The 27,010-nt window shown below is 51.3% G+C and overlaps 1 protein-coding gene across 2 annotated transcripts; it reads right to left on the bottom strand.

Moving 5' to 3' along the window:
- Window positions 1–2,122: 2,122 nt before the first annotated feature.
- On the bottom strand, window positions 2,123–26,976 carry COG7 (component of oligomeric golgi complex 7). Of its 2 annotated transcripts, none has more exons than XM_006027134.3 (17): window positions 25,654–26,976; window positions 24,405–24,553; window positions 23,148–23,264; window positions 22,853–23,021; window positions 20,721–20,803; window positions 19,854–19,976; window positions 17,995–18,193; window positions 16,127–16,254; window positions 15,635–15,789; window positions 14,386–14,502; window positions 13,295–13,360; window positions 11,373–11,559; window positions 10,166–10,306; window positions 9,638–9,721; window positions 6,553–6,667; window positions 3,839–3,982; window positions 2,123–2,449 (listed from the first exon to the last, which is right to left on the bottom strand). In XM_006027134.3, the coding sequence occupies exons 1-17, from the start codon at window positions 25,817–25,819 to the stop codon at window positions 2,283–2,285; spliced, it is 2,310 nt and encodes a 769-aa protein (XP_006027196.1). In that variant the 5' UTR covers window positions 25,820–26,976; the 3' UTR covers window positions 2,123–2,282. The 2 variants fall into 2 exon arrangements, with proteins under 2 accessions (XP_006027196.1, XP_025064002.1); XM_025208217.1 differs by having other exon boundaries at window positions 25,538–25,664.
- Window positions 26,977–27,010: the final 34 nt, after the last annotated feature.

Genomic DNA, 27,010 nt, shown 5'->3' with positions numbered 1-27,010 from the left:
GGCTTGAAAGCAGGGCAAGGCCTGCCCTGGGCAAACAGCACCACTCCTGACCACAGTTGGCAAGATGCTGGAAGGCAAACGAGGACGGAGGCAGGGCTAGAGAACCGCTGTCAGCAGCTGGAAGCCTTGGAGGTAAGAGGGGAGAGGGAGCATGAGGAACAGGACCAAAGCCCATTCCAGCTCCACATGAGCAGGGCCAGGCCCTCAGCTATGTCCTGGGTCTAGGCATGCTAAGGAGATGCTAAACACCGCACTGCCCAAGGACCGTACAGTCCAGGGAGACTGGAACAAATGGACAAACAACTGCAAACAACTGGAGACTTGAACTTGCACAAACAACTAGGGAGGAGTATACGAGCATTGCTCAGGTATGCAGGGATGGTCAGGAAGACCGAAGCACAGTTGGAGTTGCAGCTAGCAAGGGACGTGAAGGGTAACAAGAAGGGTTTCTACAAGTATGTCAGCAACAAGAGGAAAGTCAGGGGAAGGATGGGTCCCTTACTGAATGGGGGAGGAAACCTAGGGACAGAGGATGCAGAAAAGGCTGAAGTGCTCAATGCCTTTTTCACCTAGGTCTTCACAGGCAAGGTCAGCTCCTAGACTACTACACCGGGCAGCAGAGTTTGGGGTGGAGGAGAGCAACCAAAAGAGGTGAAAGAACAGGTTAGGGACTATTTAGAAAAGCTGGATGTGTACAAGTCCGTGGGGTCGGATGGGGTGCACACAAGGGTGCCAAGGGAGTCGGCCAACGTGACTGCAGAGCTGCCAGCCATTATCTTTGAAAACTCATGGCAATCAGGAGGGGCCATGGACAATTAGAAAAGTGTAAATCTAGTGCCCATCTTTAAGAAAGGGAAGGAGGAGGATCCAGGGAACTAAAGCCCCACCTCAGTGTCTGGAAAAAGGCATGGTTCAGGTCGAGGAATACACTTCTAAGCACCTGGAGAAGAAGGTGATTAGAAACAGTCAACATATATTCACCAAGGGCAAGTCATGTCTGACCAACCAGTCCTGGCTTCTACGATGAGGTGACTGGCTCTATGGATGCAGGGAGACTGGTGAGCCTTTTATATTTTAATTCCAGCAAGCCTTTTAACTTGGTCTTCCACAACATTGTCGCAAGCAAGCTAAGGAAGCATGGGTTGTATGAATGGACTGTAAGGTGGACAGGAAACCGGCTGAATCGTTAGGCTCAGACATCTAGTTGGCTCGTTGACTCGATGTCCAGTTGGCAGCTTGTATCAAGTGGACTGCCCCAGGGGTCGGTCCCGGGGCCAGTTTTGTTCAAGGTCTTCATCAAAGACCTGGAAAATGGCATAGAGCACGCCCTCAGCAAGTCTGCAGACGACACCAAGCTGGGGGAGTAGTAGATATGCTCGAGGGTAGGGCTAGGGTTCAGAGAGACCTCTCATGTGATTCTTCTAATGCAAAATCCCACAAGCAGCCCCAACCCCTAGCCCTTGAGTTTTGCTTCATCTACAGACTTTGAGAAGCAGAGGGAGCCCTGCACAGTCTACCCCAGCAGGGGCTGTGCCCACCATGGTCCCACAGGACCAGCATGCAGCGAGGAGAGTTTACACTCTCCGCAAAGACCTCCTGAAGCCAAGTCATAGGAAGTGTTCCTAGGAAAACCTTTCTACACAGACTAACACACCAAGGCTCATTGCATTTCACAAGACGACTACAACTTTATGGCATCTGCTTCCTTAGAAGCCACAGCTTCAGAAGGAAGAAAACATGAATCTCGTGAGAACAACCTACTCAACTGGTTTTCTTGCCAGGGCTTAGTTTGGTCTTGCCTTTCCTGCTAGTTGGCAAGACACAACCTCCTTGAGATCGTGGATGATGAAAGACTGGAGCAATGGCCATTGCCTCCAGCTAGTTGAGTCCTTACTCGGCTGATTCGTACCGCACATACCCTGTAATTTCAGATTTGGCATTGACTAGACCGCTCTGAAAGTCACTCCCCTCATTGACATGCAGCATGTTCCTTCTAGTCCGTGTCAAGTGCCTCTAGTCACACACCACATCTACCTCAAGGTCACCCAGAGGGTCACTGGGAAACATGGTCATGAAGACACCTTTCCTTTCCATTTCATCTCTAGTGATATGCAAAGCTCGCTTCACCCTGCCAAAGGAAGACCTTTATTAAAACAATTCACAAATAAACGCCCTTTCCCCCAATCAGGTCCCACAAGCTTCAGAAACTTTTGTGGAGAAAAGATTCAGTTCAGACAAGGTCTGGACACCATCTGCATCTGCAGCTTGTTACAGCCTCTGCATCAGTACTCCAGGCCCCTCATGGTGGCGACGTTGCTGGCTAACCTGCGGGGCATGCTTTTGGCTGTTTGCCGGTAGTCTTCCGGTTTGGTCTTCAAGAGCGTGACAATGTTCTGGAGTGTCCGGGACGGCTGAAGGCCGAGGGCATCCATCACATTTATTAGATAATCTACAAAAGAAAAGATATATGTACATTTGAAAGATGCGATATGTCCCATGCAACCAGCTCCCAAAACAGCGTCACAGCCCAAAGAAGCCTCCCCATCAGCTGCATCCCAGCAGACACCTGTAAAGGAGCTGGGCTCCTGCTGTGCTGCCTGGCGGATGGGGGTCTTATTCCCTGGCCACATTTAGCTGCATTTCGGGAACCACACAGGCTCCACTCAAACCTGCATCTGCATGGCAGTTGTCCCAGATGCTCAGCACCATGGAAAGGAGCAGAGGGCCCCGAAACATATGGCAAAAGACCTGCTTAGAACTGCAGAGGGCCTTTTGTAGGGAGAGGGACTGTTGGGAAGAAGGATCAGCATCCCAGCTTCCACAGCCTGACCCTTCAGTGACCACTAGGGATTAAACGTGGAAGTTGGGAGCAGCTGCGGCTCAGCCTTGCCGAGCCAGTGCCTCCATGTTCCAGACAAGCTCATGGCTGGACTCTCAGCTATGCCAAACTCATTCCCAGCTGAGACTAGAGACCAAAGTAGCTCTCAACCAGCTCTGGGCCTCTGTGTTCCTTTAAATCACCTACTAACTGAGAGCAACCCTAGGGCTGCTTTGACTTGAGCTGATGCATATTAGGGAAGAGTTCCTGCTGGCTTAAGAGCCCAGATGACCCCAGCTCCACTCTCCAGCCTGCTGCCACCTGTTCATGGCAAGGGGAGACAATAGCTGGTGTTGTTTTATGCTACTTGCTCTGAGTGTTTCCGGCCCTGGAAAGAATCCTCGGGTACCCTTTGCACTACACAGAAGGGAAGTAAATGGGACTAAGGCGCTGGGTCCCAGGTCTCTGGTGCTGGTCCAGCAGGAGTGCCCCACAGTGCCATCTGGGAGGAAGGCATTCTAAAGCCCTTCCCCACACCAGGCTGTGCGTGCCTCAAGGAAAAGTGCACACTGTGAACAGTAACAAGCCAGGATTAAAGTTGCTCCCATGGCCTAAAGCCTTCTCTTCTCACCATCATCTCCGCGCTGGTCAAAAGGGCCCAGCTCCCCAAAGAGCGGTCTGGGTTCTAACTGGTGCTCAGTGTAATTAAACAAAGTCACACTGTGCCGAGAAGGTGGCTTGTGGTGCTCAGAGCAGGATGCTTGGTAGGTCAAGGGGGCATGAGTCAGCTCTCTTTGCCCAGAACACAATGTCACCAAAAGCCTCGATACACTGGGTATGGAGCAAGCCTGGCACAACGTGAAGCCCCGCTACATTCCCTCTGCAAGCAGAGACTGCAATGGAGCCTGAGAGCAACCAGCACCTCCAAGGAGGTGGGGGGTGTCCTACAAGCCTTACTCTCCAAGCCTCCTTTTGCAAGTGGAAAGCAAGCTTTCTGGACTGTCTCTGCTCTGGCCTTACCGATATCTGTGGCAAGCTGCTTCGTGGAGTGGACAGTGAGCTCCGGGATCTGCAGGATCACTTCACAGTAGGTCTGCATCGTGGCCCTGGCGATGGAACCCAGCCAGTAGTCAGCCATGTTATCCAGCTCGGGCAGCTCGTCCCCTGCAGAGAGTGCTCATTAGTGACTGGGATCCTCACCACACTGGGTCGCTGACCTCATGTGGATTTATTATGTTAGAAGAAACAGTTAATAACTTTGTCTACAAAACCTTCAGATACTGGAGCATGTTCCAGGCACACACTGTTCACTGCTGCAAGGAAGGTGTTTACAAAACTCAAAGACCCTTCAAACATGAAAACTTTAATAAGACATGATCCTCAATGCTGAGAGCTAAAGCCACTGTGCTCTCAGAAAGCAACATGAGGAAGACGTCACCAAGTCACACATTGTCTCCACTGTCCGTGAAAGAAAACACTAAGAGGAGATCAGCCACTGCAAAATGAGCCATGCAGCCACGCCATTGGGAAGGACACTGTACTCATGCCTTCTCACAAAGGCAGGATTAGCTGCACACAACAGATGAGGACAATCACTGGCAAGTGAAGGATGAGACAAGACACTTCATTCCAGGGATTAAGGGAAGGCATTGAAAGGGAACTCCCTGGGTTTCAAGAAGTGAGCTCAATATGCTCCGGGGAAAGGGCTGCAAACTGTCAGCCAGGCCCCACAGCAGCTGCCTTTCCAGGGAGATCAGAGTGACTGACAGTGTTTGCAGACCCGCATCGTAAGTGAGAGAGCTCCCGAGGCTATATGACACTTCTAATCCCAAATGAGCCCCAGCCGAAACAAAGCAAACATTTTTTCCTATTTAATCTGAGTGGCGGAGGGTTCCACAAACTCTGCCCTTGGATGAGGGCACAACTGGGGCACATGGACTTGGGGGCTGAACCAAGCCCTGCCAAAACAGAGCAGTATCATTTAGATGAAAACACAGGGGCTCCCCTGCTTCCAGCCTGCAGGTCACCAAAAGCTTTTCATGGGGCTGGCGCAGAAAGTGGATGCCTGGAGAGAAAAAAAAAACATGAATCCTCACAGTTCTGCAGGAATCCGGGTAACTTTTTAAAGGGCAGGAGACAGGCCCTCTCACTTTCCCAAGCTCAGCTGCAAGGCCCTGGTTCTCAGGAAGCCCATGAGAGAGCAGGAGACAAGAGGCTAGAGAGAGAGCCTGTCTGAAATCCCAAATTTAACCACAAAGCAATGGAACATGGGGTGGAAACTACAGCGCTTTCTTTCTGGGGATCATAAGAGGCCAAAGAGTCGGTGATCTTCTCAGCCCCTGGAGAGGTAAAGAAGGGCCCTTGATAACAGTCATTCCCCCACCCTGGGTTCAAGCACTGTTTGGAACAAGAGCATGTTGCCATCGGTGTCTGGTGCAGCCTATCCAGTAAAGCGCTCTGCAATCCACCACCACGCTGCCCATGTGCCGCCAGCCTTGCTGGCAGTGACAGAACAACATCCAGTGGCTGGAAATGGCAGCACGATACATTCAGCTTTGGAAGAGGATGTGATGGCAAAGCAGGGAGGGCAATCACGCATGGCTACAGCCTGCTGGAGGAAGGAACGGGAGGTGGGGAAGGCTCACTTGCCAGGTATCTTTAAGATGAGATTAGATGTTTTCCGAAGCTGTTGCCAGCTTTCAGAGTTGCTCTGTGATCTGTCTGTAAAACAGACCCTCCTGGCTGTGGGCTCAGTCTGCTCCTTTCTTTCACAGGCAGCAGGAAGAACAGCACACCTGCACTGCATCCCAGGCCTGGGCTGCTCACAGCACTAAGATAACGCCTATAATCCCATCTGGTGCCATAGATCTGCAGCTGGCTGCCTGCAGGGTCCCCGATGGGATTTTCTTCCCCGATTAACTTTGGGTTTTGTGGCCAAAGCCAGTGTGACGCTGGAAAGGGGAGAGCTGTGCCGTGAAGCGACAGAGAATCTCTTTCCCAGAGGACTGGCTACTGCGCCTTGCTCACGTGCTCAGGGTCAGGATGATGATAAGATCTGAGGTCAGGGAGGGATGTTCCCCAGGTCAGGATGTAGGGACCTAGGGGCAAGCTTCGTCTGCTGGGAACATCTAATATACATGGCTCCCAGTTGGGGCAGGGGCCTCGAGCATGGCTGGTACTGCAGTCTCTCCTGTTCTCTGCCTCTAGCACAGTTTAGGGCTGAAGTGCCTTTGTCTAGATTGACTCTTCAGGCTTCATCTAAGATTACCTCAATCAAATGTGGTGGCTGGCGATACATAGGCGGCCTTAGACAACCTGACGGTTCTTTCTGGCCTTCAAAGCTCTAAACTGTCACAATTACTGCACTGCACAAAATGATTTCCTTAGAAACACTAGTCCCCATCAGGACCCTTTGGGTGATGCCCACCTGCTTCAGTGCATCATGTACCTACAGTGAAGCCAGGACAGGAAAGGGAGCTGGGGAAAAGGAGGAGAGCTGGCAGAAAGCACGAGGCACAGCAACAGCAGGAGCTAGAGCCTGTGTTTAATAAAGCCACTGCAGTTTTACATGTTAAATAAGGGTGCTGGGAAGGCCCCATACGGGCAGGCAGCAGGGTACTGCACCACTTAGCACATAAGTCTTAAGAGGCCTCCTAACCACAAGTCATTCCATCTTTGCAATGTCAAAGCCACATGGGGCTTCTGCACAGGCACTTGGCTCAGCTGCGTCCTACCTTGCTCTGGGGGATATGGCAGCTTTCCAGCATGTAATGCTAATTCCAGAGCAGAATCTTCCTGTGTAACAAACGGCTCGAGATGCAGTGGCAGGGACATGATATACTGCCCAATCTGCAATGCAAAGAGAAAGGGCTGTTAGTCTGACACAGTGCTGTTAGGACCCACATGCAGGGCAGCCTGGCATGGATTGGGGCCAGGGCTGGGCCTGACCACCAAGCCCAACAGCTGCCAACCTCGACTCCCTCCAGAAACCAGGTCCCCCTCCCAGCCACTGGCCCATGTTGTCCGTGCAAGAGGAAGTCTTTTGCAGAAAGTCAAGGACCCAGTCACAGAGGCAACTGTGGCAAGAAAAACAGGTAGGCAGGCCTAGGGCTGTAATTACTGCCTCGAACCTGGGGGGACTGGGTGCCTTGTTTTCTGGACTGAAACCAAAAAGCCTGCTCCGAACTCACCACAGAAGAGGAAACAGCAGCTCAGTTGTAGCGGGGAGGTTAGAGAATGCTGTCATGCCACAGAGGCTGCCCAAAGCAGACACAAGCTGCATGAACCCACCCGGACACTTGCCCTCCCTGGGCAGCACACTAAACCCCATGGACAGCTCTTCCGCACGGCAAGTGCGGTTGCATGGGTCTCAGTCTCAATGGCACCTGCATATTTTAGGCCAAGCAGCAGCGTTGCAAAGTTCTGGGCACCCCACTTCAAGAGGGACGTGGACAACATTGAGAGGGTCCAGAGGAGGCCACCCGCATGATCTGGGGACAGCAGGGAAGACCCTACAATGAAAGGCTATGGGACCTGAACCTGTTCAGCCTTCACAAGAGAAGCTGAGAGGGGACCTGGTGACTGTCTATAAACTCACTAGGGGGGACCAGAAGGGTTTGGGGGAGACCTTGTTTCCCCTAGCTTCCCCCAGGATAACAAGGAATAACGGCCACAAGTTGTTGGAGAGTAGGTTTCATAGTTTCATAGTTTTAGGGTCGGAAGGGACCTAATAGATCTTCTAGCCCGACCCCCCGCCAGGGCGGGAGAACAACAAAAAACCCTAAAAACAAAAACGGGACTCAAATGAGTCCAGCCAGGCAGGCTTCCAGCCTCTTCTTAAAGACCCCCAGGGTAGGGGCCAGCACCACCTCCCTTGGAAGTTGGTTCCAGCTCCTAGCCGCCCTAACTTTAGACATCCATAAACTTAGGCATGTTTAGATTAGACATCCATAAGAACTACTTCACAGTCAGGGCGGCTAGGATCTGGAACCAACTTCCAAGGGAAGTGGTGCTGGCTCCTACTCTGGGGGTCTTTAAGAAGTGGCTCGATGCCTACCTGGCTGGGGTCACTTGAGCCCAGTTTTCCTCCTGCCCAGGCAGGGGGTCGGACTTGAAGATCTACAAGGTCCCTTCCAACCCGACTTCTATGATTCTATGATTGCTTCAAAGGCTGCCTAAACTCCATCCTGGTCCCAGCATGTACAGCACTCACGCTCTGCACCCAGCCACAGGTTAACGAGCAGCTTTGGAAAGGAGGCTCTGGAAAGCCAACACCCTGCAGGCAGGCGGCTCCTAGGTGCTACTTCTGGCCCACACGGACACAGAGTCCCTCTGTGAGCTGACCCAAAGGCCTGAGGTGCTGAGGTTTTTAAACTGCCATTACGTATGGCCAAACACATCCAGGGCTCATGTGTGCTGTCAGGTGTTCCCTCAGGAAAGCAGCACTGGCAGCTTGGTGACAAAATTAGCAGCAGGAGCTTCCCTCTCCATTTTACCAGCTGCATCACCCGTGAACCTCTGCACTTTGACAAAGACCTCCCCACGGTGGCTTGGTTTCGAGCTATACAGCGAATACCACAAAGCTCAGCAGTACCTGACTGTTAGCTCTGTGCAGCAGGGAGCAGCAACACCGCAGGCGCTGCCTTCACTGCAGGGGCACTTTCTCAAAGGCCAGTTCCCTGTTAGAGAGCAGCATGTGCTGCACACATCAGTGCCAGGCAGACATTTACACGGCAGATCAAGCAAGCCATCAGCACCCACTGAGTGAGCTCCACTCTCCTCAATCTCCAACAGAGCCTGGCTCACCAAGGCAGACATTGGAGTTGCTGCCCTCTCCCTGTTCAAAGGTTACAGGGAGCAAATGTGAGCAACTGTTCACCAGGGCACCCAAGGGGAAAACACTGAAGTAATGGCCACAAACTCCTGGAAGACCAATTCAGGCTCAATAGCAGGAAAACCTTCTTCACAGTCAGGGTGTCCATACTGTGGAATAAGCTCCCTCCAGAGGTGGTGCAATCATCTACCCAGAAAATCTTCAAAAGGAGACTAGACAGTCACCTTGCTGGGGTCACCTGACCTCGTTATCTTGGTGCAGGGGGCTGGACCTGATGATCTTCCAAGGTCCCTTCCAGCCTTACAATCTATGAATCTAGGGGGGAGGCAAGGGAGCAACCTCCAAGCCTGCACCAGTGAACAGAATCAAAGAGCTGTGGCAGCAGGACCCGCCAACACAACTGGCCCATGTTCCTCATCCCATTCCCAGCGTTCTGGTACTCGAAAAAGACTCCTCTACCTCTGCAGGTGCAGAAAGACCAGAGAGGCTCCCAGGGCCTGGAAGGGCAGAAGGGATCAAGCTCTTTGGCAAGTCACTGGTACAACAGGGCTTCCTTTGTGTGACACCTGCACTGGGGGGGTAGGCTCTTCAGTCTCTGAAGAGACACCAAAAGCCTCCTTGTCAGTAAGCAGCATGGCATTCAGAAGCAGCCACATTTCCTACCCAGTGCAACAGTTGGCACTTCAAGCAATGCTGCCCAGCAGTTGTTCATTTTCCAGGGCTTTTCAAAGAAAAGACTGAAGACTGCACTGGTAACAACAGGCCCCATGCCAAGGATTCCCCCCAAACTGCAAATCCTTCCGGGGGGGTGGGGGGAGGGACAGGACGACGACGACGACGACAACAGACACACACCACGACACGCCACGCCTATAATATGGTTTCTCCTACCCTCATACAGAAAACAACTGGATCCCTGTGCAGAAACAAACCAGAAAGTCCCCAGCACCCTGACATTTCCAGAACAGATCACCACATGCCCTTACATTGCTGATGTATTCCAGGGGAGTCAGGCTGAAGTTTGGTAGGTCATCTGTTAGCGTCTCGCCAATGCCACCCGAGCTCCAGCCCTAAGAAGCAAAGCAGAGAACCAGTCAAAGACCCTTTCCACATGACTAGAGGGAAGGAGCAGACTCACCTGGTGACAGAGTGGGATTGTCCATGGTCCCCAAGAGAAATCAGGTCTGAGAAATCTGTAATAAGAGCCACCTCTCAAGCAGTCTACACTGCTCCTCGTGCAAACCACATGCACATGCAGATGACATAACCGATGTCCACGCACATCAGAATCTGAAGACCAAAACCCAACCAGACATGAAGCATGCATGCAGCCCAAGGCAGAATCTTCACATCTGGGAAACTCCCAGAGGTGAGATCACCTGGGCCTGAAGGCAGCCCCGAGAGGAAAGGGACACGGGATCACCATCCCAGTCTCCCTGATAGTGCAGGGAGATGATTTTGCCAGATTTTACCGCGGTTCCTTCTGGATCAGAGGAACCATCCCAGGAACGCACCTCCATCTTGGAAATGAGCAAGAGCTGCTGTTTTATGCGAAGGAAAACAGAATCGAACGCCAACTGGTGTGCCAGCTGATTGAGGCGAGTTAGGGCAGTTCGAGATGCAGACAGCAGGCTGTGGTTACTTGTGCCTTTCTCCTAGCATAAAAAAGGAGACACACACATACAGACGTCATTGCACTGGCCCTAAGAAGCATAAGCCAAACCATCTGAAAGGAAGGCTTTTACTTGGCTCAGCACAGACTCAAAATGGAGCCATCCCCACAGCAGTTGGGCATGTTTCCACCGGACAGCACTCCCAATGCTTCCTGCTTGAGGTCACACCTCTGGGAGGAAGCAGGAAGAAGAGGTCCCACATTCCCTCTGTGCCAGCCAGCAGAGCTGGCCATACACAGAGGTACATGCGATCAGTGGGCAGAGCTGCCACTGCAATGCGCAGTCCCAGAGAGATTCTGACAGAGCCCTGGCACCTCCTTCTCCTCCCCCATCCTAACAAGAGAGAAGGACCAGCATGACCTTTAGCTGACCCAGCTTAGAGGGCACAAAGCAGCTGACCTGCTGTTCAGGAGCACGGAAGAGCTCTGCACAGAGGTTAAATATGGAAAAAAAATTGCTATTCCTATGTAGGGCAAGTGTATAATACTGAGCACAGAGCTGCATGAATTATGCGTATATTAAATACCAAAAAGTTCAGAGTACCTTGAGAAAATAAGGAAGCCAGAATAAATAACCTTAGCTTTCCTCTTCCAAGTGACTGATGATGGTAAATGTACATAAATTAGATCGGCAGGAAGATAACTTCCAGGAGTCGCTTTACCCTGTTCACAGATACATGCATGAACGCTCCCGCAGAATTACATTTCAGGATGGAGACGTCAGCAGGGGAGAAAGCCTTGGACAGACAATGTACCAGCTGGGAACCCAAGGGGACTCGGACACAAACCTTCCAAGACCTCATGCCTTGGATGGCTCCTCTGCACCAAAGCAAGCAGCTCACAGTGTGCGACCAGAGCGCCATGCCTTGGGGAGATGCCATGAGGCTGCAGTTTTCAGAGAGGGAGATTTCCTTCTTAGTAGTGCCACATGAATTAGGCACGGATGTCTTCGGGGAGATCCTGATCCGCAGGAAGCACCAGCACCAGGCCCGTCTGCCAACCCGCCACCCACAAGGCCACAGTGCTTTGGGGCAGGGCTGCTTTCCCACCTTCAAGGTGTAGAGTGTTTCCAGGAGGCTGGCATGCTCAGCCGGGTTCTCTTTCTGAAGGTAACTGTATTCTTGCCAGGGGTTCTTGCCTGTGCTCTTCTTGTCAGCCAAGCTGGCATCCTGCAAGCCGGACAAACTGCAGGGGCTGTAGGAGTCAGAGAGGTACTTCCCGGCTGTGGATAAAATCCTGAAACCAAAGTTACAGACAAGCTCCACTGGAGTCAGCAGTTCACTGCCCTGAGCGACTGCCTGAGCCTTCCCCACGGGCCTTGGCCTCAGCTGCAGCCTTGCCAGGAACCTCCCTCAGCCCTGTCTTAGGAGGCTCTGCTGCTGCATCCCCAACACCACCAACGCAGCCAGCTTTGGCCTGTGAAGAAGAGTGCAACACTGAGTGAAGTGGGGAAGGGAGGGGGTAGCCCAACAGCTCCACAACCAGTGTGGTCTGCATGTTTGTGCAAAGATGGCCTGATGCTTGGTTTCATCCACTCCTCCCTAGGCTGGCAAACGGCATGTAACACATGGCTCTGCAGTGACCCTGAGACCAGCCTTAGGCCACGGGTGCCAGCAGGACCCTTCACAGTCAAAGGAAAGGATTCGGGAGAGAAGGGCCACCCACTGCCATGTGTTGGAATGGTAACACCACACAGCTCCAGAGACTGGGGGGGACACTTAAACACCAGGCTTGCAAAGCACCTGAGAACACCCAAACTGGGACCAGCAACACCCTACTGCACACCCAGCTTTGGGGGGAGGGGGTCCTCCTGCCTGATCCCCACCTCCTACCAAGAGCTATTACTTGTGCCCTACCAACAGGATGCCCTTTGGCAGACTGTCCTCTCTGGAGCACACAGCAGCCTCAGCACTGCTGCACGTGGGCACTGCTGCAAGCTTTGGGAGCTGTGATTGTTTGCACAGCTCTCAGAGCTCTCCAGGGTCACCAAGATGGTTCTAGCTGCCATGGAAGGTACCTGTAGCAGACAAGCTCACAGGTGCACCAATCCACTGCTCAGAGGAACACCAGAGGCTCCCAAGAGCAACAACTGATGGAAACCTGACTGACCTGCTTCCATGGAACAAATGCAAATGCCTCAGACCTATGCAGCGAAGCATCTGCGCTGGCCCACTTCTCCTACCCATGGCCCCCTCTCTCTCTAACAGGCCCTCAGCATTAAGACTAGATGAGACCAGCAGATCTCACCTGTCTTACCTGCTGTTTATCACAGGCCATCAGATTCCACCCAGATCTCCCAACATCCCTCAAGGACTCCATTAAGTCAAAGGCATTTCAGCCCCGACCTGTGCGCAAGGGTCAGAAAGCAAGAGGGGAAAATGAAGGTGCCACTTGTGGCACAGGTGCCAGAAATGGCAGGGAGTTGATTAGGTGAGCTGTCAGGTGGACCGTGCTCTGTGCTGCAGAGGATGGCGGGGCCCTACCGGTCTGACCTGGGGGGGAAATTCCTTCTCACCCCCAAACCACGCCCCTTTATCTTAACATGTGGGCAAGACACACAGGCCAAGCAGCCCAAAGAGGATCCCATACTGCCTCAGGGTGTGATCCATTCCATCCAGTGCCCAGCTGTGGCCAGTCTCTGGTGGCTGGGGGAGGGAGACTGGGGACAAAGCTTCTAGCCAACTTGCACAAGGGGAAAAATATTCTCCCAGTTTCACTGAATAACCCTGCAATGTTTCGAGCTAGTGCCTTGTTTTAATTTCGGCCCTACATTTTATTAGCCATTGTTACACATTTGCGTCTTGGCAGACATGGCATCAGCTAACAGACACTGTCCACTAAATCACTCAACCTGCTCGTTGTGATTAGCAAAAGGCTCTCACATTCCCTCGGCCACCTGCCTAAAGAGAGAGCCCCCAGGGGCTGTTTCCTTTAGCCTGGATACACAAGTGGTCATTCCAGCCCTCCTTACCTGTTTGCCAGCTGCTGCTCAAAGTCCCCGCACTGCCGAAGGAGTTCACCACAAGTTGTTATTATTCTGGGAGAGGGAAGAACACAATATGCCACGTGGTCACGCCTGGGGCAGACAGCACCGAGGCTCCCTCCCTTCACCTGGTTCTGTTATACAAGGGGCTTGAAGGAAAAACTCATCACTGAGGAGAAGCAAGAGCTCTCCTGAGGGAAGACATTGCTCTTTCCGCTTGTCCATTAACTACAGATTCCAAGGACTGGGCTATATGGTGTTTCAAATGCAGCAACCACCTACGGCTGCTACCACAGTGCTCCGCTCTCAAAATCTGAATAAGGTGGATCACGTCGTAACCACAACTGTCTGATATCAAGTAAACCTTACAGCAGATCCTATCAGAGGCCTATGACAGACTGTCCTCCCTTCCTTGAGCCTTAAAGTAGCTGCAATCCAAGAGATAAAGTAGTTGTGCATCTAACTGCCTTGAGGTTTAGCAAGCTGCACATAAATCCATCACTGCTACATTCCCTGGAAAATTAAGAGGAAAAAGGACTCTAGTTTTGCAACCAGTTTCATCACCCAGGTCACACCCTCGCCTCATCAAGCAGCCTAGCTCTACAGAAGCAGGTGAATTAGAAAGACTACTGCCCACATTGTGCCGTTCTGGCGGGCAGACTGGGTCAAATGAGAGAACGCTAGAGAGGTTTCATTAATATCTTGCCAGGAACAAAAGCATTTGTTAAATTTCACTCCAATCAGACCTGACAAGGAAAGGGCAAAGAAGAGTCAGCATTAGCAGCAAGGACTGGGGTCAGGTACACCAAGGTGTTCAGGAGTTAGGTGCCTAAATGCTTTGTGGATCTGAGCCTTGGTTCCAAAATGGGGTAAGAGTGGGGATTTTCCCTCTTCAAGGAGGGCCTGCCAAGCCCAGAGAAAAGGAAGCTAAACACCACAGTCCAGAAGAATCCCATTTTAGGGTAACTTTTTTGCCCCTTCAGTTTTCATACAAACCTCAGATTTGACTCGGGGCCAAACACTAAGTGACAGCTTCAGTGTTTGCTGTCCCCGGAGCCCACCTCTCCCCACACCCTTACCGGATGGAGTTCTGGAACGCAGTCCAGTCCTCCTGGAAGAGGGAATCTGAAGCAATATCATCCAGTTTGCATTTCTTCCGTACAGACTGCAAAGTGTTGGTGAAGTCGGATGCATACCTATGGGAGAAACGGAGCAAAAAAAGGCAAGGAAAAAGGCCTCAGGCTGTAGAGCAAGACAGTAGCATTTGCTGCAAGCTGCTCTCTTTGTCTCAAACAAGGAGCAAAGAACAAGATGCCCTTCACCAGGGAAGTGCAGTGAAGGCATTCACTGCCCTGTCCCAGCAACTCCCAAACTGTGCTCTGCCAGGCTGCAGTAAGGGGAGTCCAGAGGCCTGCAAACTGTGCAGGGCCATGCATACCTCGCTCGTGCCTGCAGTCAAAGGCTGAGTGACTGGGGTAAATGAAGGCTGGAGGGCAAATGTGGGTTTGGGTGCTGCTGCTAAAGCTCCCCTGCAGGTATACGTGGTGAGTAGTGACAGACAAACTTGCGCAGGGGCTGAGAGGAGCCCAGAGCACCAGTCACAGTAACCTGCTCTGCATCCACAACGGGGAACCAACCTGCAGCACTGCCAGCAGGGAATTTCTGCTGTCACAAGCCATAACGACAGCTCTAGAAAGATGAGCCAAAGCCTCTGAGGCTGCTCCTGTTCCACTGCAGTCATGCACTGAGAAACATCTGTTCTCTCTCCTGCCTCTCTAGAGGGGAAGCAAGGGACAGGGAGCATTTTGTTTGGGAACTGTCTTAATTTACCCCCAAGCCAGCTCCTCCTACAGGCTGCTGCATACACAAATTCAGCCGGACTGCAGCTGTACAGCAGTCCCCAATCTGTGGTGCACGTACTACCAGTGGTATGCAGACCACCTGTCAGTGGTATACATTAACAGATTAATTATAATTACTTTAGATGACAAAAACTTGCTGGAGGTACTTAAGTTTGTATTATTTTAAATTGGTGGTAGGCAATCTGTCAGAATTTGGGAACTACTGCGTTAGGAGCATTTTGTATCGCCACGTGTATCTCTCATTTTTCACTGGAAACAACACGTTGAGACACCTTTGCTGGCTGAGATAAGTGGCAGAACGGGAGATCACGCAGGCAGGGATTATGCTAAGTGCTTTCTCAATCTATATAAAACACGCCTGAGTGCTGACAATACAAGAAACCCCCTCCCCTCCCCATGTTCAGCCACCCACTGAACACTCCCTCACTCTTGGGAACAGAGTGCTAGCAAAACAGAACTGCTTTACTTGGCAAAAAGAGCTCTGAGGGCCTTGAGGAGTCCACACACGCCCAGTCCATCCGTGAGTTTCATGCAGTTGTCGATGGCTGCAGAAGCCAAGCTGAAGACTTTGTTCACCGAGTAGTTCAGCTCCTGGACACAGTCAATTACTTCCCAGTGCTCCTGAACAACAAAAGACACAGAAGGTTCATCCCGACCCCTCCTTTTAGGAGTTCCCCTGAAATACCCACATCACACCAGGTCTTGGCATAGCTCACAGGAATACACTCCTTAGCTGCTCTAATAATCATTGATGGAAGCAGAGCATTCCACCGATGGTTACATGCTCCCTTCTGATCACCCTAAGGAGATTAGCAAGGCAGCTATGGACTCAAACAAATGCATCAAAGGAAACTGCAAACAGTCTCCAACATGAGGGGCCCAATCAGTGTGACAACCACCAGCCTGCAGTGACCTGCGACCTTATAATATGCAGAGGAAGGGGAGAACATTACATTACCAGGGGCACTGCACTGATCTGGATGAGGAGGTTTTCTTCTTCCAGGTCTCCATACTGCAGCTGATAGGGCTTATATGGACCATATACCACTTCCACCAGTTCCATCACTTTTACCAAGTTATGTTCTTCTGCAAGGAATCAGAAGCCTAGATTATAAAAAATGAGCATGCTGCTAAAGCAGCTGTTTTGAAATGGCACGCAGTACTCCTTCACAGAGCTGTGTGCAGACACCCACTGTCCCAAGTGCCTCGGGATACACCTTGGAACAATGCCTACAGCTGTAAAGCTGAACTGAGCGCTTTTTTAGCAAATGGGGACTTTATTGCGATACAGTCTGTAAGGCCCAGATGTCCTATTCCAGAAGCACTTTGAGGGAATTTTAAGTCATATTCTGGGAAGCCTGAGACCAAACTGAGCCACTGGACTTTTTGCCAGCTGTCATCCATCCCAGCCTCCACCATCCAGTGACAAAGTGCCCAAACTTGTGTCTGACCCAGCCCAACAGGTCTTGATCCCTACCTCAAATGAATGACACCAACTCATTCCACGTAGGCCCCTGCACAGTCACTACCAGCCAAGACTGAGTGAACCGGAAGCCTACATCTCCTTGCCAATCTATCACTCAGCTCTCCTGTTCTTGGACAATTTCCGCTCCACTATGTTGTTTTAGAAGCACACGACCTTCTGGCAGGCTGATATGCAAATAAATTATGCTGCTTTTACTCAGCTAACTGTTCAGTGCTAGTTTCCTATTCCGTGGTCTTACAGACTTTGGCCTCATCTCTCCAAGTTCTTTGCTACCTATCCCAGTTAAGTCCAACCAGTGGGAGGGTAGTGAATGTTAACAGTACCCAGGGAATCAGAAGGATAGGCAGAGTACACGGATGAAACAGCCACACTTCCTGGAATGCCAAAGCCATCACAATTAAATGCAATTAGTTAAAAAGCTAAGATTACATAGCTGAGGACAGAGTCAGAAAGCAACCAAAGGCAGGAAACACAGAATTAGAGACGACCCATCAGCTGTAAAATATGATGGTCCCAAAAGCTGCCTTTGAAGGGACCCTGCCAAATTAAGATTATGCTACAATTAACCCAGATTAAAACTGTGCATGAGCCTAAATTACTACTGCGTGGTCTGGATACTGATGCCCTCATTCTCTCTCCTCCCTTGCCTCTCAGTTGGCAACCATCGCCCACCAAGTCATTTTTTAAAAGAGACCGCAAATGCCTCAAGGCAGGGAAAGTGCTATCTACCTGTCCTGCAAGGCACCTTCAGCCTTTTAGGCAATAGGCTGATATATATTTCAGAAATAATAAAGCTTGGCCCAGTGGTTTATTTTGGCTAAAATTTGGCTTTTCTAAGCCACAAGATCAACAGGAAGGCACCTGCAATTTTTCTGACTTCCAAAGAAAACTTTTTTTAAACAAAACTTCCCTTGCAGCATTTGAGAGAGCAAACAACTTCTTGTTTACAGGGGTATGGTATAAGCTCAGAAAACTACCCAGATCTTTGGCTGCTGTGGCCCAAACTAGTCAAGCAGCTTCTCTAACTCAATTTTTCTGTCTGAGGGGAAAGAAATGCTAACGCACATTAAAGAAAAGTGATAAGTATTATTTACTCAAGGCACTGAGGCGATATCAGCTCTCTTTCAGTAAACATAATCATGATTGTGTCAATATATTTAGAGCAAGTTAAATATATGTTTTGGTACAAACACCATGTACCAAGTAAATGCTGTAGAATAAATACAATGGCCTTGCATTTCTGAAGTAGTACTTTCCATGGAGAAAACCCCAGGACTTAACAGAGGATTACACAAATACCATGCGCAGCAAAGCAGAACACTGAAAATAACAATCCTTACGTAGATTAGGCAGCATTGCAACCTCCAGGCCGCGTGCAAAGTGCAGGGTGGTGTCGTACAGCTCCAGCAGCTTCAGCAGCTTTGTTTCCTGACCTGCTCGCTCCATTGCGGTGCTGAGGCAGACAGGGATGGAAGGCACCAAGGCCCCTAGCGTCTGGATCAGCAGCACAGTCACGATTTCATGGGGGTTCTTGAAAACCTGCGTGAGCAAAAAAAGCTATTAGCAGAGCCTACATCACCTCAAGGAAATGCTACTGGCAACAGAAAGCATCCCACAGGTTCTGTACAGAGCCCTGGTGCCTCGGCCACAGGCCACTGCCTTCCCATGGAGGCTGGCAGAGCAGTCTGGTCAACAAAAACCATGCAAGAGCTCACAGGAGTCCTGCATGGAGTGGGGGAGACAAATTACCCCAAAGCAGAACCATGGAGCATGCTCATCTGCAGGCAGCTTAGGCAGGCCAAGAACATTACACTGTGCATACAGACAAGCCACTGGATCCTCTCTAGCTAGTGCAATCCCAACTAGTGCTGGTGAATACATTTGAAGACAGGCCTATGTACAGAGAAGGCTGGTGACACTGCATGGGGACAGAGTTGCCATTCACTCAGCACTTTGTCTAAGGCAGCAGCAAATCTGAGGCTGATGAGAGATGGGACCAGTGGAAGACAGGCAAACAGTGGGCAATGGAACAGCAGCGCAGTACCAAACAGGGTCTCTGCCTTTAAGCATAGTTTAAAGAAGCACCTTGGAATGCATATGGCATGAGGAAATGGGACAGAGCATCCCCCAGCAAGGGCAGGCAGAGGCTAGTGCTGGGAAGAACTATATTCTAGTCTCAGACAGATGTAACCAGGTAGGAACCTTTTCCCTTAGACCACAATAAGGCCAGCTCCACGTCCTCAAGATGCAGCCCTCATCTTTATCTGCAGGGGCTCATCTTATGATCCCTCGGACCAACTAACAAGCTTCTATCTCTAACCACTTGTACATCTTGTACACCTTCCCACTGTCAGACCTGGGCCTATCCCACAGTGGGAAGGCCTGGACAGGAGGTAGAATGGGAAAGAGAAATTACTTATACCAAAGGATTGTTCAAATGAAGGCTCAGGAGAAAACCCAAGGGTGATACAAGCTTTGGCCCTGATGGCAAACCCCATCACAAAAGCAAGCTCCAACAGAACATGGCAGTAAATAAGTCAACATCTGAACTATGATTCATGTCTAATTATTATGCAGGGAAAAATACATTATTTCAAGAAAGGGCTGGCTTTCTTTGCAGGAAAGTCTCAAGACTTATTACAAGCTACATAATCTGGAGATAAAAATCTCCCTTACCCTTCATGGGTGAGAACTCCTATGGGCTCAGCAAGATCTGACACAAAGTTTCCAGGTCAATATGGAGGAAAGCAAACTGCCTTCAGAGGAGGTGTGCAAGGTAAACTGCATTTCCAGTTTTCTTGTACTGCACAATGCTGCAGGCTGATGGCAGAAGGCCCCCCACTACTCAGACAGAACCCCACAAGCCAGTCGAGCGATCCTCCAGGGTCTCCTCCAGGCCCAGCAATAATGAAATTCAGGAATTTCAAAGGTTTTGCAACAGTACAAAATGCAGTACTGACTAATTAGATTTCACTTAAGATAGAGATAAAAGAGATAGAGCAGCTCTAACAGCCACAACACAGTGCTGCTGCCCCTGGTTTAGTCAGTGCTCCAGTCCTGTCTGTGAGGGCAGATGCACTTTATCAGAGAGGAACAGACTGGGACAGCCCGAGCTTTATTATCATCGGCAGAGCCCATGCTCATCCCTGTCCTGTGCCCTCCTATGCACTGCACTGACATTTGCTGGTAACACCTGTACCTGCATGGCCCACTGGAGTTGCGAGTGCCATGTTCCAAGCAGAGTGTCATACAGCTCAGTCAGCTGCCGATCCAGGCTTAAATCGCTCTGACAAAGATCCTGCCAGACTGCCACCAGCTGCACCTGCAAGGGTAGCAGAAGTCACATATTACAGAACTGGGCCTACATACCTCGAGTAGACACAATTTTAATGCAAGCTGCTTGTCCTCAAAAACAGTGAGTGCCCTTGCTATAGCACTGCACCTTGAAAGGGTCTCAGGCTTCCAAAATGAAGCTAACGGCTTCTTGGCTCATCCACAGGTTTAATTAACATTGGTATTTTGCTCATAAATGAGACTGAAACCAACACCGCAGCTGAAGTATTTGGCAGGTCCCTGCCCTGAACCTAATCCCCACAAGCTACAGTGATGAGAGGCTTTGGAGGATCAGGTTAAGATCACCCAACTGTCCGGAATTCCACTCTCCAGACTTGCCTGACAAAAGCTTGCAGAATTTGGCAGCCAGCAAGTTCCAGTAAAGTTTCTACCAGAAACCCCAAGCTAGGAATGGAGGAAAAAAAGCAAACACCTTCTTGGGCACAGAAAACTTCTGGACAAGTACAAGCGTCCTTCTCATGCAGAATGCTTGCTACTTGGGGAAGGCACACAAGGACTCTTCTGGAAACTTATTCCCAAAGTCCCCCAACCCCGGGGGGAGTAACCAAAGCCGGCAGCGCCAGGAACGGACTCGAGAAGATAAGACAGGGGACTCCATCCTCAGTTTACCTGGACAAGTGACGTGCCTAGAATGACAGCTCCCCCTACAGGTTACAGCAAGTCACAATGCTGTATTTCATTAGCCCCGTTCAAAGGAGACACACACGCATACCTTGTGACACTTGTAGTAATATGCAAGGAGCTGGGGCATCCGATCGATCTCGGTGAAGACTTTCACAAACACTTTGGCCTGATCTAAACAAAGAAAAAGCACCAAACTCAATTAACAGGTCACCTTCCAACCTGTGTAACACAAATTAGACAAAAAATCTTCCGCCTCAAGAACAGAAGAGCCTGGATCCAATGGGGTAGGGTATGGTGGGGAGGGGGTTGCATCACAGTATGTAGAGAAAGTGATGAGACCCTCAGAGTGCCCCATTCCCTCCAGCTAGGAGCACAGTGGCCTCTGAATCCATGCTCATAGTGTGGGCAGTGAAGAGCACTGATCCATGAGTTTTCAACTTCCCTTTGTAAGGCAGCGACTCCAGCCCCCAGTAACAGTGGGGAACCTCCTAAAGATCTGGTGTCTTTTCCCCACGCACAAGTAGGGTTCTCCAGGCCTTGGCAGGTCTGCAGTTCTGCCTTCACTGACCCCCTGCAATAACACCCAGATTAGTGGCCTCTTCACTTTGACCCATGACCCAGCTAGAACTTTCTCAAATCTTGCCAATCCCTTTGTATATCTGGAGCAGTGACTATGGCTGTGTCTACAGCAAGCAGCTGGGTTCACAGGTGTTTTCAATGACCAGTTTAAAACCTTGATCTGTTTTGCTGCTGGGTTGCACTAGGGTTGCATTACAAGGTCCAACAAAAACTCCACCTCAGAAAAGCCTGAGAAATGCTAGCAAAGGAAAGGAAAAGTACATTTGCCAGCTGCTCCAGAGCGGACTTGAGCAGGGAAATATGCAAGCAGCTGTATTTACCTCAAAGCCAGTGAAACACCCTGAATAACTGGCCCAAGCAAAAGACACATGTCCAGTGCAGAGGTGCCATCTGCTGGCAGTTTCCTATCACAGCCACCCGGAGATCCTGCTAAGGAGTATTAGCATCAAGCTGGCTGTTTCTAACCTGCTCTTTTGGGGGGGCTTTCACCGTAAAAGGGAGAAGACTTTCTGAAACCTTACTGTACCCCTGCCTCTGCCTACAAAAGGCCAGGCACCCTATGGGAGCAACAGGATACAGAGACCAAAGAGGAACAGCGAGGAGCACAGCCTGAGGAAAGAGATCAAAGTAAGGAGTGGCAGGGAAAGACAGAAGAGGAGTGAGAAGGGCAAAGAGGAGAGGAGATGGTGGTGGTAGTGGATGGGAAAAGGTCAAGTGTCTCCATTAAGAACCTGAGCATACGAAGCTTTCAATACCAACGCTTTCACTTAGACAGCAAGTTCCTTGGGGCATGGACCACCTCTTGGCCTGAGTTTTGAAGCACCCAGCACAACAGCACCTGATACCTACTGGGGCTTTTAGGTCCTACTGGAACAGGAGCAATAGATAACATTTCCCAGACAAGATGCTGATGGCATGAAGGCAGGGGCAGGCAGTCAGTAGAGACCAAAAATGCCCTCCCTTTAGAATGCAACTTTACGAGGCAATAAAGAGTCAAGCCGTTTCCAAATGAATTTGCCCCTTGGCTACAACATGGATCTGCACTGGATACATTTGGCAGTACTTCAGTTAGGCAACTGCAGAGGCCTTAGATACACACCAGCTGCACCTTGCTAACCTGGGCGTTGTTCAGGGGCATAATGGAAAATTGCATAACCCCAACCACCACACTCATTAGTGTCTGCCTGTGACTGCAGGCCACGCAGCAGCCAATCTCTCCCTTTGCTCCTAGTGCCCTCAGACATAGCAGGCATGTGAACATCTAACACACCCCAAGCTTCAGGCCACTTGCCCTATGCTGCTCATCCCTGCTCCAAGCAACAGCCAGGTTTCTGGCAGACAACACCCCTCCTTCCCCCCCCACCCAAAGCCAAATACATTAGAGACAGGGAAGAAAAGCATGTGCAGAGAAGAGAAAAGGATCAAAACAAGGAGTAGGGCAGAAAAGAACAAAGGACAAATTCAGCAGTAGAGAGGGTGATCAGGAAGGACAAGGCTAGCCCAATCTGTCAGCTCATCGCAAAGGCGGCTCCACCCCCCACTGCTGTTTAGAGCATCCTAATTCTCCTTAGGAGACAGCTTCCCCTCTGCCTGTATATAAACGATCTACATTAAAAACAAAAGAAGCTGAGCTGCACTGACCCGCAGACTGAGCATTGAATGTGGCGACAATCTGAGGGCTGGCCAGGGCCTCCAGACGGTTCTTCAGTGCCTCAAGGTGCACACATTTCTCCGAGTAGTCCGGCGTGTCCACAAGCATCGCCAAGCTGCTCTGCATGCTGGTTAGCTTGGCAGAGATCACAGACACATCCTGCCACAAAAGCAAGTTACAGGGTTCGTCAGCACAGTAGCAAACAAGTCCCAGGCTTCACAACAGTGTTCTGGAAGCAACAATGGACAAAGGTCTGGAAATGGTCAGGTTCATGCCAGGACCTACCTGAGTTTTAAAGGTCTCTTCGATATCTGCACTCAGCGTGCTCCACTTGTCTGCTTCCTGGAGCGACTCGGAAGCCAGCTGCATTCTGGATTTCACTCGATCAATCTCCACCAGGACCTGAAACAGAGATGAAGCTGTTGCCCAGTGGAAAGGGAGGCAAACATGCAAGCTGTTTGATCTGGGAACAGAAGCAGGTCTACTCTATTGTACATAGGTTTAAACAGCAGATGAAATAGCAAAACAGTAGTTTCATGAGGAAGCTGGCTAAGGTGGATTCACAAGGCACAATTCAGGGGATTTGCACAAAGCAGGAGAATTTCCTTCTCCAAGAGATTAAAAGCAATGTCCATGTTGAAAAAACATAAGCTAGGTTGGAATTCTGAATTAAATATCTTCAGTATCCGTTCCGTATGAGAGAAACTCCACAGCACACTATCAATAACAAGAGCAACTGAATTAGAGTGTCAAGGTTTCTGTGCTTCACCGCTTGGTCACTTGGGAGAACTACAAGTTCACAACAGCTCCTGTCACAGTTTGTTCTGTTTTTTGGTGGCTTACACTTGTCTTAGAGATGACCAAGGGTCCTGCATTCACCGTGCACTTCTTTGGTACACAGTGCGCATAAGAATGGATAAGACGTCACCCTAGTCCCCCATGTTTCCACCTCACGATTCCACCATGGAGTGGTCATCCTCTGCCTGAGAAAAGCCTTTCACTGGTGTCCCCATGCCCCATCCAGCTCTAGGAAATCCAATTGCCTGTGTATTGAATAACCATCACCATTCACCCACGAGGAGACAAAGACCAACTCCACAACAATTTTTGACACTCCTCAAAAAGAACTGAAAACCTGAAGCAGCTGAAAGGAATGGAACTGCTGTAGTGCAGAGAAGCTACCAAACTGTAAGGGCTTTCACTGTCTGTCCTGCTTGAAAAAGACATAAAGGCTCATCACACACAGGATCCCACAGCCTCAGGATGTGCTGCAGTGCAACAGGATGGCTTCAGCAATCCAGAAAGCAAATAATCCTATGAGCAGGCTGACTTCTAACACCACATTGTTTCCCTCTTGTGCTCACAAGCCCCGAGCTCACGCTGCTGCACAGAGCTAGCACAGCCCTCCTGGAATTGCAGCACAGACAGTCTTCCCAGAGAGCTTCCCAGTCTTGAGTCTACAAGTTTGCTCAATACAAGAGACTGGGGCAATCATACCCAGCCAGGGAATCACTGATGATACTAACCAAGGAGATGAGTTACCTGCATTGACTGAGCCGTGTCCTCTTCAAATTTCTTAATATCCTCTTTCACGAGGATCATTTGCTCCTTCAGGAAAGTTGCTTCCTGTTTCAAGGCTTCCATGTCCCGCAGGACTCTCGGCATGTTCTGAAGCGCCTGGTGACTCGTTTCTGCGGGGACAAAAAGCAGTAAAGTGAGACGAGAGAAACCCTCACAAACGTGCACAAATTCCTGAGGGCCTGACCATCAACAAGTCTTCACTCTTGTATTCAAGCTATACCCAATAAAGCCTCCCAGATCTATAACGGCAGGGGATGCCAAGCATCAGGGACAATCCTTTCTGAGACAAGTCTGATCTGAAACAGCCAAAGATGCTGCAGGTCAGGACACACTGAAAGCAGCTTACCAAGCAGATATCCCCACCCCTACACGCACACACGTGCTTGGCTCCTCCTAGCACCATCACCTAGATCCGGGATCACAACATCTTCTTACAAGTCTAATTTAAGGCTGTTGGTTGTAGCCGTGTTGGTCTAAGGACGTAGGCAGACAAGGCTCTTTGCGAAGATGCGATACCTTTTATTTCTCCAGCAAACATCCATATTTAGTAAACTGTCTCGCAACTTTTCCTTATAAGGCTGAAGCGATCAGAGCTAAACACCCTTGACTGTTGATATGACTGATAACTCTTATCACTACGTTTGTTTTACACTGTGATCAATTGCAGACCAACATTTTTATAGGTTTATGATTTGATTTATCACCACATATGATCCGATTTAATTTGATTTGATTTAGCACCTTTCCTGCTTGGTGCAGGGGGCCGGACATGACGATTTTCCAAGATCCCTTCCGGCCTTACCGCCTATGCATATCCGTATTTGATGATGTTACTTTTCGGAGCAGGAACAATGCTTTTATAATGGCTGGCCCTATTTTACTGTCATATTTGTATTTTTGCTTGCATTTATGTTACAGTTCTACGTTCGTTGATATCTTTTATTAGCCCAACTAGATAGCTGGAAAAATTGTTCTTGGCACGCTTTTGGGCCCAAACTCTGCCTCTGCCTGGGAGAAGGAGGGTGTTTGTGCCCCAAGGCTTGCCAAGAACAGTTTTCCCAACTGTTTAGTTGGTCTAATAAAAGATGTCGCACCTCCCCAAAGCAGCTGGTCCGATGACACCCTGGGCAGAGGACAGGCTTTCCCCAGCTCTTTGGCGGGTCTCACGGGTACAGCCAAGGCTGAACGGAGCGAAGCGGAGCTCGGTCACCTTCCACCGCGTTGTTGACCTCCTGGATGAAGAGCTGCAGCTTCATGACGAGCGTGGCCGCGTGCGCGTCCACCTTGCCCGGCGCGTCCTGCTGCCCGGCCCGGAAGGCCCCGTTCACCCAGCTCTTCACCTCGAAGTCGTCAGCCAGGAACCTGGAGAAGTCCATCGCGGCCGCAGCACGCCCCGGCAGGGGCTCCCTGGAGCCGGCCCCGAGCTCGCCCGGCTAACCCTCCCGGGCTCCTAGGCCCACCCGGCCTGGCCCGCGCTCACAAGGACCTGGCGGCGGCCATCTTCATTGTTTACACACCGCGCGAGCGCCGCCGGGAAACGCCCGGCGCCCGCCGGCCACCGTACGGGCCTGGCCCCTCCCTGCACCTCCTCTCGGCCACCGTACCACCCGGCTTCTCCAATCAGCGTCTTCTCGGCCACCGTACGGGCCTGTTTCCCTCGTTGTGTGTCCCCCTCTCGGCCACCGTATGGCCCTGTTCCCCCGCTGCGTCCCCTTTCAGCCACCGTCCCGCCTGCGCTCGCCAGTCAACCCTTATCCGCCCCCCCACCCGGCCACCGTACCAAGCAGTCCTACTAGCGTGGCTTCTCGGCCACCGTACCAGCCGGTGTGACCGCCCCCTCCCCCGGCCACCGTACTGGCCATGCCGTTGGCGTGCCGTAGCAGGTGGTCCCGCAGGACGAGGGAGGTGCGAAGACCCTTGAAAGCCCAGGGAAGGGGCTTCACGCGGCCCACAGACCCCCCAGCCTGGCCCCAGTGATGTCAGGGGTCGCAGGGGTGAGTCACCCGCAGGCCCTGCACCCCCGGGCTGAGGGCGAGGCGGGCCATGGGGGCCTCAGCCCAGCGCCACCCCCGGAGCCGCTCCCACCCCCACCCTGTGAACAAGCCTGGACGCCGCACAGCGAAATCCACCGGGTTTTGTTTTTAAACAGCTGTAAACTCGACAGGAGCCAACGAGCCCTCAGGGCAGCCCCGGCTTTGCATAGACACGGACCCACTTGGCCAGGGGCCCGCCCAGGAGGAGGCTGCCGCAGGGGTGCCACAAGGGCTGGCAAGGCACGGAGGAGGGCGAGGCGGGAGAAGCGGTGGGCCCCGGAGGCCGCGGGGCCGGCTCCACCTCCAGTTACGGGGATGCTGTCCGACCCCCAGGCCCCTCGCCGCAAGGTCGGGGCAAGGAGACTGCCGCGGCGATCCGAGCCGGTTGAGGAGGCATCCTGGCCCCGTGCAGGAGGCGGCGGAAGCTGTCAGTGGCTTCTTCCCAGAGGGGCCGGGGGCTCCAGGAAGCAGCAGCGGAAGAAACGCTGGTGGGACGGGAGCGCCTGCCTCCTGCGGCGGGGGGGGGGGCGGGGG

This window comes from Alligator sinensis, unplaced genomic scaffold, assembly GCF_000455745.1.
Source record: "Alligator sinensis unplaced genomic scaffold, ASM45574v1 scaffold1164_1, whole genome shotgun sequence".
In the NCBI taxonomy this organism is placed as follows: Eukaryota; Metazoa; Chordata; order Crocodylia; family Alligatoridae; genus Alligator; species Alligator sinensis.
This window is presented reverse-complemented; position numbering and strand designations above follow the sequence as displayed.